This window comes from Pecten maximus, chromosome 2 (genome assembly GCF_902652985.1).
Source record: "Pecten maximus chromosome 2, xPecMax1.1, whole genome shotgun sequence".
Taxonomy (NCBI): domain Eukaryota; kingdom Metazoa; phylum Mollusca; class Bivalvia; order Pectinida; family Pectinidae; genus Pecten; species Pecten maximus.
Genome location: NC_047016.1, coordinates 11,295,910 through 11,309,421, shown reverse-complemented (window position 1 = coordinate 11,309,421; position 13,512 = coordinate 11,295,910). Strand labels below are relative to the sequence as shown.

The 13,512-nt window shown below is 37.7% G+C and overlaps 1 protein-coding gene across 2 annotated transcripts in view; it reads right to left on the bottom strand.

Moving 5' to 3' along the window:
- Positions 1-1,405: 1,405 nt before the first annotated feature.
- The window catches only part of LOC117317425 (sonic hedgehog protein A-like), a 102,947-nt gene continuing 90,840 nt past the window's right edge, over positions 1,406-13,512 (bottom strand). For both annotated transcript variants that reach the window (XM_033872238.1, XM_033872244.1), the window contains 2 exons: positions 8,142-8,403; positions 1,406-4,140 (listed from right to left, as the gene is read on the bottom strand). In XM_033872238.1, coding sequence (XP_033728129.1) covers positions 3,467-4,140; positions 8,142-8,403 — 936 coding nt within the window. In that variant the 3' untranslated portion in view covers positions 1,406-3,466. The remainder of the gene's footprint in view (positions 4,141-8,141; positions 8,404-13,512) is intronic.

Here is a 13,512-nt window from a genome sequence, read left to right as displayed (position 1 = left end):
CATTCGTTTGTAATGAAAGTTGAAAACTTAAATTTGTGGGGTTTTTTTTCAAACTTTTGATATGTTTCACATCTTTGTTAAGTTGTTTCTACGTTTAGTTCAATTTCCCTCAAATCAGAGAGCACGTGTTTTTCGTAAACCTTTTCTCGTTATATCAGTCAGTAGTCGTTGTACCACTGTAAAGGACCAAATCTATCTGGTACATCAGTACAGTTTAAACGTCCTCGTGTACGCTTATATGGGAATTGGCTTGAAAACGATCTATGTTAACGAGTTAATCAGAACTGTACCCGGATTGATAAAATGCATTGCAATGTTTATCCTATCTTCAGAAAACAGTCTATGATTTGATCATTGTTGATATCCTTAAACAGAGCTGACTATGGTGTTGGGAGCCGAGCCCTGCAGGTAACGGGAATTTTGTCTGTTGCTCTCATTGCACTTTTCGTGAGAGGCGATTGAATTATTTTTTCTCTTATTTCTAAACAACTTGCCACATAATTGGTTCTCTTGAAACTACCTAAATATTGGCTTTTAGTTGAATGCTTCCTAGTTTGAAAGAGGACTCAGGATCAAATTGGTACTTTCGGGGAGGTGGTAATACTGGTTGGCTGGTTTTCCCGTTGTCAGTATGATATACAACACTACCGTATCGAGGTTAGGTGGTAATACTGGTTGGCTGGTTTGCCCGTTGTCAGTATGATATACCACACTACCGTGTCGAGGTTAGGTGGTAATACTGGTTGGCTGGTTTGCCCGTTTTCAGTATGATATACCACACTACCGTGTCGAGGGGAGTTGGAAATACTGGTTGGCTGGTTTGCCCGTTGTCAGTTTGATATGTCGCACTACCGTGTCGAGGTTAGGTGGTAATACTGGTTGACTGGTCTGCCCGTTGTCAGTATGATATACCACACCACCGTATCGAGGTTAGGTGGTAATACTGGTTGGCTGGTTTGCCCGTTGTCAGTATGATATACCACACTACCGTATCGAGGTTAGGTGGTAATACTGGTTGGCTGGTTTGCCCGTTGTCAGTATGATATACCACACTACCGTATCGAGGTTAGGTGGTAATACTGGTTGGCTGGTTTGCCCGTTGTCAGTATGATATGCCGCACTACCGTGTCCAGGTGTGACATTCCGGTGTGACGACACTAATTTTGGCGTCGTCTGTGGTCCCAACAGTCGTGGACACCGTCCTTAAATTACATGTTTGTGTTGGTAAGACGTTAAACGATACCAAGTTGGTGTCTTTTAACTTTTGTAGACCATGTTCAACTCATTCGTAGACTAAACAGTGTTGGACTGTTCGCTCTCTCTGACAACATGCAAATAAAGATTTTCATGTTATGGTATTTTCTGGAACACCTCCTTTCAAACAACGCAAAAATAAACACATATATTACGTAAAACATTATTTATTTAACATCATTTTCTGTTTCGAAAACATTTTAAAGCTAAATAACAAATATTAAGCAATACTTACAATATCTTGAAGCCAGTATGCGTGTCTGTCACATAAAATGATCTAAAATGTCACTCATGAGGGGTGCTACAATCACTATGACGTCAAAGGAATCGATGGCAATTGCATGCGTATACCGTAACTAAACACAACTCCGTTTACGGACACGTATAACTAAACATGGTACCAGTATTGCGCGGTGAACTACCAAACAACATGTTATAAGGTTTCTAACAGTCGCAGTTCATATTAAATAGAAATGAGTCAAATATGTGAATATACGAGTCGAGTAAGAATGTAAACGGACGAATGAAAAACACATATTTTGTCAATTTTGAGAGAATGTAGAATGCATGCGCATGAATTGAAAAGAATTAAAAAAGACCAAGTTGACGTTAGATAATGTACATATATAATCTTAAAGTTTTTGCTTTGTCCTAATATGGTACCAGAAAGGCGATCTATGTCTATAGGTGTGTTACACAGCCGTAACAACAGAAAGGGGGGAAATGTTAGCCTTCAAGTATTGGAATGGCATGGAATGCATTTGAATACACGAGTCATGGCTACAACTGCTAAAATCAGGAATCGAATGAATAAGCATGTCAACTAAAAGTGGTCAGACCACGTAGGTTTTGGTACATAGAAGTTCAAGATTCTGTTTCTCATATCTGCGCGTAAACGTTGGATTTACGTGGTCGAGAGGAGAGAATGTTAGTTTTCAGAGAGATAATGTGGAAATGGTAAACTAAGGAGGTTAAAGCCAAGAACTGAGCGAATGAGAAAGAATAGTACACATTTACAGGGTTCCGTTAGGGAAATAGTAATCAAATAGACGAATTCAATATGGTGTGCAGGTGTTATTTAGTGACAAAAATACAATCGTCTCCAACATTAGATGAAAATATACTGTATAAAATATACAGATAATGTTTGTCTCAGAATAATGATCGTTACAAATACAGCAACGAGGATTCCGTGAAATTACAACGTGCATGCCTAAAATATGATATGAATGAGTTGACTGATAACTCAAGGTGATATGAAACACAATTAAGGTTGTTCATATTACAGATAGCAAGTACTTCATTATACAAAATGCAATTAGACACATCTAAAATCACAATACAAAAAATGTACTTTTATATACAAACATTAAGCAAAGTCTTAAAGCCTTGTTCTTATAAAAGACCATAATATACTAGAAAAATAATTTAAGTCACAAACGTCGTATGCATTTCATGGATGACAAACAAATATTAAATAAACAATTTATCTACTGGCAATGAAATAAATTAAAGGACAATTATATTGACAACGATACTCGACGAAGTAAAAAAAAAATAACACGTGTTTGTATAACACAAACAGCCTCGGTTTGATGTAGCATTCATTTGAGTTTTGACTTTAAAAAAGTCACAGTTTATGAAAACTCCCGATTACTGATCTTTACAGTTAAACACATGCCACAGAAAACCAAACCAGTCAATTGTTTGATAAATCGGAGTGATTGCATCGAACCAAGGACGCAGACAGGAACGACATTTTGCATCTTCTTAATCAATTTCCATGAGCGCAAGAACACATTGTTACACATACATTACTCATAATACATATCTTTATATACACAGTCACCTTCCCATCTAGTCAGAATGAGGAAAAGTGAATTTCATGCATGGGGAATAAAATAAATGTCTTGTGTCACTAGCCAAACTTTGTGTTCAGAAGACAAACAATCCTCATAATTAATGCACCAATTCGCCATGAAACAGGTGCGATGGCAATCATGATAAATTTTGTCATTACTTGAAGTCAGTTCTTGTAGCCAGTCCGAGGGAAATGTATCTTGGTTGAAACCAAGCGAACACAACCTCCATGTACTCAAGTTATTGCTGGAGAACCGTTGGCATGCGTACGAGTCATTTCCTGCTTAGCAGCGTACCATCACGCTGTTAAACGTACAATTTTCCGGGTAGTAAGTTACGCTTTGACACCAAACTATACGAGGTACAGCGTATCTCTGTCTAAAAGGTATTTACCAATGGTGTAAAGGAACTCGGCGTACCAATTCACACCTTCCTGGTGCCGATGCGTTCCGTTAGAATGTGTTTGAGTCCACGGTAATGATATGTGTTGTGAAATCGTATGTAACATTCGCGTTGGTGCAAACACCGCATGCGCAATAAGTTCACTATTGATCACACCGTAGCACGAGGCCACAACGTCATCCACGACGATGCTGCCCTCTGCCGTCAAGGGCGCGTACACACCATCTTGAAAAGCTATTTTTAAGTCAATAATTTTTGATGGTTTAATTACTTCTGTCTTTTCGGCAATTAAAACGTATTGCCCTATTTTAACAGTATCAGCGTATCGTGCCTGGAAAGAATGAAAGGTGGTTTCGTTTGACTGTGAGGTGTAAATGAGATGTTTATCAGTGAGAGTTATCGTTCTTTCGTCGCTTGTAAACAATGTGTAGTATAAACCGGTTCTCTGTTCGTCCCTGTCCAGGAATGTGATGACGTCACTGTATTGAAGAGTTCCAGCTTTCGTCATGGTCAAAACTTGGTCTCCAACTTTGATCTCAGAAATTAAAACGCGTCCTTTATCTGGCGTTTGTACAGTTCCGGAGCCTGTAAAACAGCCTCCAATCTTGATTGCGGCGGAAGATTCTGTGGAAGATAATATACTTTATCAGCAAACACACAAGAAATAAATACAAAATAGTCTAAGAATACATAGACCATGTAGTGTTTGAAAATAAATCCTAAAAATAAATTTCTCATTAAAAATCTAACGTCTATTCAATACTATTACCGCAGTGAACAATGACTTACAAACAAACTGTGGATCTGGTGTGTATTTAGCACTGTTATTACACTTGTTGTCGTTTACATATGAAATATAATGTGTATTTAGCATAATTATCACGCTACAAACAGCGATTTCTTTACAATTAAAATAGTCTGGAGTGGGCATCGGTTCAGTCTGTCAATCGCTTTGTTTAACAAGACTCTGTATTGCTTGGTATTATGTGATAACTCCGATCATGTTGTCAACTTAATTGATGAAAATCGTATTCAATCAAGGAGCTAGCTGTCAGATCTGGCTTCTTATCGAGTACATGTTCAACACGACGTGATTAGCGATGATGACATATGTGAGGGTTTCCTACATATGACCGACACGTCCGTCCCCGATCTACCCGAGTGTTTACCCAACACTTTTCACTGTCCATACTAGTATTTGGGGGTGTATGGCCCTTTTACAAACATTCAATCAAGAAGAATAATTCTCGGCCCAGTTTGAATAAGTCAAAGCAAAGTTTTGATAGACGCACATGAAGGGTATCGTCACCGCGTGCCTTGTAGACTTTGACTGAGTTATATTTGGTCTGGTCGAAGGCGTCTATACCAACTCCTATACACAGGCCACCTGACGTTAGTTACCACCATAACAGGTAGGTAACGACACAATGTCACAGACATGTAATATTGAAATATTTTTAGATTTCGTGAAAAATAAACATAAATGTGTATTACTTACAGAAGAAAAGATTAAAGTAATTCAAAAGATTATCAAAACTTCGCATTTCTGTCCTAAGAATATTATCCAGACGCTAATCGCGCGCTTCCTATTTCTTAATCCCGTGTATTAGATATATTTTACGTTAGAATATCAAAGACTTTAGGTGAAGGTGTGCTAAAGGGTTATACACAGGTAGACTTCGACCTTGACACATTCGTAATCACTCCACATCTCTGTGAAAATATGCCAACATTCTTCATTGCTGTCTTTCAACTTTTAAAACTATTTCGTTCATCCAGTGTTCCTTTCAGACAGAAGGATTCAGAACGCTTTGTGGAATGTTGATTTGCGTGTATAGCGAATGCGCTATTAAAATACTTCCCTATTTCCCTACCGGGGCGCACTGGTAAGGTCATGATATCGGGATGATCATTGGCCGAAATCCAGGCTGTGTAGTGGGGTCAGATCGGTGCCCATTATATCATAGCGTGCAATAACTCTCGGTAATATATAATGGTATCCAGTATTTATCAAATCTTTGCTGAGGTCCATATGGTCGATATAACATTACATTTATGTCAGTCGGAATAATGGGTTCTTAATTTTCACATTTCATGTGTTCATATTAAACAATAATTTGCCTGAACAGGTATCATTTGAAATTTGAATGACCAACAAAATACCTTATAATCAACATTTTTTAAAATGGTTTATTGAAAAATACTAAATAAAAACGTGAGGCAAAGAAAATGCTTTAATTAGAATGGCTTAAAGTATCTAAGGCAAATACATCATCCTATTCCGCCATTTTGTGATTATCAATATATTTATTGTTAATAGTCAATTGTTCTAAATTTAGAAACAAGGAGTCCATATAATTCGGTTGATCTTATGTACATGGGGGCCATATGCTCTGGCTTTACTAAGTTAAGAACCATCAATATAATATAACGGTATACAATATACCGACATACCAAAACGGTATGCTCCGGTATTACCGACTTCACAAGGTTATCCTTTGGTATAATAAAGCTACCCATGTTCTGATAAAACAGGTGCAGGGGTGTGTCCCGAGATTGACAGTGACAAATTCCACATCTACACGTTGATATTATTTACTGCCAGTAATCGTATATCTCTGTACGCAGCGACGGTGTAATCGTCACGCTCATTATTTACCGCGAATCATCTTTCCAGAATATTGAGCCTGAAAATGTTTGAAGAAGACGAAAATCGAGAGATGATACTGTTTTTTCTGGTTAACTTATCTCCGATATTAAAACACTTCCTAGTAGGTCGACGTACGCGTACTAGGTCGGTATTGTAGTTCTTGACAGCGATTCTATCCTCAAAAAACTACTGTAAACTAATCTGCGAGGAATTCACGTAACCTTCGGTCAGTAATACTCCCGTTCAAAAAAACATTTAGATAAAATGTCGTCATGAGAATCCGACTGACCTTAAGTTTGAACTTAACACGTAAAACGTGAAGCATTTCAAGTCTGCCTAATCCTCAGTACACATCGGAGTGGTAATCCGCCACTCCATAGGTGTCTTTACAAGTATGGGGCACCCGAGCGGTCGTCCCCTACCTGATCATAGGAGAATTGCACCGGCAAATTACAGTATTGACACCATTTTGAAACGACAATAGGTAATATTTAGAAGAATTCTATCTAATAATATATTTAAGTGTCATTCAGACCCACACGGCTAACCGAACCTCCTCAGTAACTTCTCCGAAGCACCGCCTCCGTTTGATGGGAGTTGTATATTGTAGCAGGACCAACGCTTGTCCCCGATTTTCTGGTTTGGATGTTTTACGGGATGAATCGTGAGCCTCATTCTTCCCAATATCTGGGCTACACACCTGGCCGAGGTATAATTGTCACCAGCTTTTGAAAAAGAGTTAAAACGAAGAGCATCTCTTAAACTTCAAGGGGACAGAAATAGGCGCTTTACAAGTGCTATGATAATGACGATAGCGTTTTAATAGAGGCAGTAATACAAGCGGGCGTTAGTCGCGTAGACTGTGACTCGGGTCGCCATTGTGTAGCGCCTAAAGTGCACGGTAGTGCTAACAGGTAGCGGCCATGGAATGTCAAACAGGCCAGTCAAACATCGATAACGTCTGTTATGTAACGGACAGATCACCTGTGAATTCGTCAGTAGGATTGGACGTTGAATTAACTCCATGTAAATACTGCCATCCACCTGTTTCTGATAACGTGTCTGCCAGACAAAAGGTTGATGTAGCTCATCGATTTCCATCTTACAGTAAGGGATTTTTCTTTCAGATGATGACGCGTACATTGGTCGACTTTCTCGTGCCCTACCTTATTTCTTTACGTGTATATAACAGCGAGTGATTTACATGTAATCTCACGCGGTAGAACATACAATCATTTATAAACGCCGTACAATTGTGACGTTGAAATCATCCGACTGATGTGTAATGTCTCCCAAGATAAAACATTAGGAATGCCTATCGACTATTAAGATCATTTAACGCCAAACTTTGGAAAATGGGCCAGTAATTATAAATTTGAGTATCGAATCCGGGGAATGACGCTGGTGTCAAATCTTATGTACTCCAGATATTTGTTGATTTCTTGCGATTAGATCACGAAATAATTTTACATTAAAAGGTTACACTGTTTAGCATATCATGGGAGTGTACCTTCAAGTATTCAATAATATGGAAATCAAAATTTCTTTCTTTTCCATTTGAATGAGTTTGAGGACAGAATCTCATCTGAGCATTATACTGTTTTTATGAACCTCCGGAAATTGAAAACATGCTTCCATAAAGTCGATGGTCATAGCCCTGATGCAGGCATATTTGTGATTGACCTAGGTAGTCTAAAATCACATGTTAACAGGTATATGACATCACAATAATACATATGTCAGATAATTGTAATATTGTTTGAGACAATTCCAACATCATAATTCTTCGTTGATGCACGTTTTGACTTTTTTTTTTTATAAAAGCGGAACTTGAGAACGAAAAAGTAGGGAAAGTATACATGAAAGCTGTAAAAAGCGAACCTCATATGACTATGTAGAAATACGAAATGCTCTCTTAATTAAACTTTATAAAATCTTTTCCATGGTTACAGATACAATGTGTAGCTATATTTACCAGATTTTACTGAGCAATGGATGTGGCCACGTGATTCGTAATACACCCAATCAAATCCAGCTTCAACAGCGAGTCGGGCCAGCAGTCCATATTTGGTTCGGTCCCTGTCGCTGGTGGTGATATCTACAGCTCGACCCTCGTAATGGAGGGAATTCTTAGCGTGGTGGTCATCTTCATCCCAGGCTTCAGTCACGCGCAGTTTCACGTTCGGCCAAGTGTTCATCACGGACACCGCCAAAGTGTTAAGTTTGTCCTTGCATCTCTGAAATGACAAAGAAAAGTCAAACTCAATCACTTAAGACGTTTAAAGAAAATATGTCGAAAGTTTATGTTGCCCTGTCTGATAATTCCTTGGTTACATTATCATCTACAGTATCTACTGACTTTGTAGAAGACGCCTTTTCTATCGGAACACCTGGTCTTATTCTCATTCATGCAGATCTATATTTTTTGTGAATATTTCGCCAACGTTTTATCGATTTTCAGTTAGGATAAAGTTTTTTTTAAGTCGGTATTCTGTGTTGAATACCATTTAATCCCGATAACTGTAATATACCGGCAAACCACCGCTTCCTTCAGCATTATAACTAGATGTTTGATTTACAACTCTACGCAATTTATTTGTCTTTTTTGTTTATCCTTGTAAACCCATAGCTGTACGATAAACCTGAAACATTACGATGAAAATGTTTTAATGCCATACTCTTTTGTCCTGCCATCTTGGCTTGAATATGTAATGTTTTTGGTGGTACCCGTGGCGCAATTGAATGTGTTAAGCTGAAATTAAAGGTACTCGTCGCCTAGATGAATGTATTTTGTGGAATGTGGTGGTCAACGTCGTCAAATATGATGTCAAGTTAAGATGCTCTATCTTATATATATCTATCTCGTGTAAATGAAAATCCTATTCTAACTGGTTATCTATCAGAATATCGTACAGGAGTATATACTACTCTAACTGGTTATCTATCAGAATATCGTACAGGAGTATATCCTATTCTAACTGGTTATCTATCAGAATATCGTACAGGAGTATATATCCTATTGTAACTGGTTATCTATCAGAATATCGTACAGAAGTATATATCCTATTCTAACTGGTTATCTATCAGAATATCGTACAGGAGTATATATCCTATTGTAACTGGTTATCTATCAGATAGTCGTAAATGAGTTAATCTATTGTAACTGGTTATCTATCAGAGTATCGTACAGGAGTATATACTACTCTAACTGGTTATCTATCAGAATATCGTACAGGAGTATACATCCTATTCTAACTGGTTATCTATCAGAATATCGTACAGGAGTATATCCTATTCTAACTGGTTATCTATCAGAATATCGTACAGGAGTATATACTACTCTAACTGGTTATCTATCAGAATATCGTACAGGAGTATATCCTATTCTAACTGGTTATCTATCAGAATATCGTACAGGAGTATATATCCTGGTTATCTATCAGAATATCGTACAGGAGTATATATCCTATTCCAACTGGTTATCTATCAGAATATCGTACAGGAGTATATATCCTGGTTATCTATCAGAATATCGTACAGGAGTATATATCCTATTCCAACTGGTTATCTATCAGAATATCGTACAGGAGTATATCCTATTCTAACTGGTTATCTATCAGAGTATCGTACAGGAGTATACAATTGTGTACATCCTATTCTAACTGGTTATCTATCAGAATATCGTACAGGAGTATATATCCTATTAATGTAATCGACATCATTCATCAAACTTTCCGGATCATAAACAATTCAGAAAAATACCGTCAGTCTAATGTCTTACGCTCTGTAATAAATCCAAAATATTGGGCGCTTAGATTTCTATAATATAAGGCTTTTTCCCTTCATTTGTGAAAATAGTGACATGCGCACACGTCGAATGGCTACGTGTCTGGCGGTAGGTGACTTTTATATGTCTACTAGTCTACTACTGTCGCCTTAAAAAGTGACATTCATTAGAGGATATTTGACAGATCCGTTGCCTAAAACAAATCGGTGGTGATCCCCCACAAAGTCAAAACAAACAGAAAACACTGTAATTGTTGCCCTGCCTCCGACCGTGATGTAGGTAGTTATGTTCGCCTGACGTTTATGATGACGAGATCGGCGATGATCGGTTTATTGTTGACTAATACTATGAACCCTAATCAGGCTTTGGACAGAATTGACATTAATGAATTGCTGATGAATGGTCGTACGGTGTAATAATAACTGTCCTGTACTACCTGGTCTCCTAATTACTCCGAGTGGCGGCACATCTCGTGCAGGTCCATCAGATATTGTTTATTTCCTGCACTGGTCCAAGTATAAACAAATCCATCCGTACACAACAAATGTAAACATACCAGATGTTTATGTATTTATCTTTATTATTTAAGTAAGTCTGTAAGTGAAATTGGTCGTACTTTAATTTATGACATTCCATCGGTCTAGAAAATGATCTTATACAATGGGATAACAGCTGTTAATGTCATTGGAATAAGAAGTTGTTGATAGTACAAAATGTACTATATAAAGGCGCTGGTCTTCGCGTGTTCCATGGCTTTCTACAGCGCCTGGGAACTTGTTTATAAAAAGGCTGATATCACTTGGAATTACAGTGGACTAACACTGAATCCATGCCCGACTCTATATACATGTATGGTCACTGATACCGGGCCGGGAACAGAATTTAATAAAATTTTCTTTATTAGATATGAAAATAGAAATACTTTGAACAATGTAAACCTGGGATGTATGTCCTGGAGCTATTTAGCCCTTACTATACCAATATGGTGGTGTAAAAACTAAATTATCAACGAGAGCGCTTACGTGTGACAAATGTCTCCCAACATCAAAGCTCCTTGGGTTGATTCCCCTGACTTTTGGACTATGTAAGTGATAAATGCTGGTACGACAGGCTTACTGGGATAAACCAGAGTCGTTAGATAAAACAGTGAGTATCCCAGTTATGACCTACCCAACTCGATCACGCATCAGACCAGGCACGAGCATTTCTCAAATGTCTTTCACTATTTGGCTGTGAAAAGTTCCCGTAAACACGATCAAAAACGCTTTAACAAAATTGCTTGTTGTAAATGTGACATTCCCCACCCCGGAATGTCTGTGACCCTCACCAGAGATAATGGCGTAACGTAGCCACTTGAGAAAGCTCAGTCCAAAGTGTTCGTTCCCGAATCACCAGGTAACACTAGTGTTTAAAAAACTTTATAACCCCTATTTACGACGGTTAATGTTGTACGTCGCATGTTTGTGTGTAGGTTCAGTGAGAATACAGTATCACAATAAAACAATCACACTGCACCTCAAGGTGTCACTGCAATACCCTAACTCTATATCTTACTCCCATGTATCACATATATACCCTAACTATATATATCTATCTCCCATATAACACTACAATACCCAAACTCTATATCTTACTCCCATATAACACTACAATACCCTAACCCTATAGCTTACTCCCATATATCACTACAATACCCTAACTCTATATCTTACTCCCATGTATCACATATATACCCTAACTATATATATCTATCTCCCATATACCACTACAATACCCTAACTATATATATCTATCTCCCATATAACACTACAATACCCTAACTCTATAGCTTACTCCCATGTATCACATATATACCCTAACTATATATAGCTATCTCCCATATACCACTACAATACCCTAACTATATATATCTATCTCCCATATACCACTACAATACCCTAACTATATATATCTATCTCCCATATATCACTACAATACCCTAACTCTATAGCTTACTCCCATATATCACTACAATACCCTAACTCTATAGCTTACTCCCATGTATCACATATATACCCTAACTATATATATCTATCTCCCATATAACACTACAATACCCTAACTATATATATCTATCTCCCATATAACACTACAATACCCTAACTATATATAGCTTACTCCCATGTATCACTACAATACCCTAACCCTATAGCTTACTCCCATATATCACTACAATACCCTAACTCTATAGCTTACTCCCATATATCACTACAATACCCTAACTCTATAGCTTACTCCCATATATCACTACAATACCCTAACCCTATAGCTTACTCCCATATATCACTACAATACCCTAACCCTATAGCTTACTCCAATGTACCACTACAATACCCTAACCCTATAGCTTACTCCCATATATCACTACAATACCCTAACTCTATAGCTTACTCCCATATATCACTACAATACCCTAACTCTATAGCTTACTCCCATGTATCACTACAATACCCTAACTCTATAGCTTACTACCATATATCACTACAATACCCTAACTCTATAGCTTACTCCCATATATCACTACAATACCCTAACTCTATAGCTTACTCCCATATATCACTACAATACCCTAACCCTATAGCTTACTCCCATGTATCACTACAATACCCTAACTCTATAGCTTACTCCCATGTATCACATATATACCCTAACTATATAAAGCTATCTCCCATATACCACTACAATACCCTAACCCTATAGCTTACTCCCATATATCACTACAATACCCTAACCCTATAGCTTACTCCCATGTATCACTACAATACCCTAACCCTATAGCTTACTCCCATATATCACTACAATACCCTAACCCTATAGCTTACTCCCATATATCACTACAATACCCTAACTCTATAGCTTACTCCCATATATCACTACAATACCCTAACCCTATAGCTTACTCCCATATATCACTACAATACCCTAACTCTATAGCTTACTCCCATATATCACTACAATACCCTAACTATATAGCTTACTCCCATATATCACTACAATACCCTAACTCTATAGCTTACTCCCATATCATCATACAATACCCTAACATATATAGCTTACTTCCCATATATCACTTACAATACCCTAACCCTATAGCTTACTCCCATATATCACTACAATACCCTAACTCTATAGCTTACTCCCATATATCACTTACAATACCCTAACCTCTATAGCTTACTCCCATATATCACTACAATACCCCTAACTCTATAGCTTACTCCCATTATATCACAACAATACCCTAACTCTATAGCTTACTCCCATATATCACATACAATACCCTAACCTCTATAGCTTACTCCCATATATCACTACAATACCCTAACCTATAGCTTACTCCCATATATCACTACAATACCCTAACTCTATAGCTTTACTCCCATATATCACTACAATACCCTAACTCTATAGCTTACTCCCTATGTATCACTACAATACCCTAACTCTATAGCTTACTCCCATATATCACTACAATACCCTAACTCTAAGCATCCCATTATCATACATATAACCATGATCC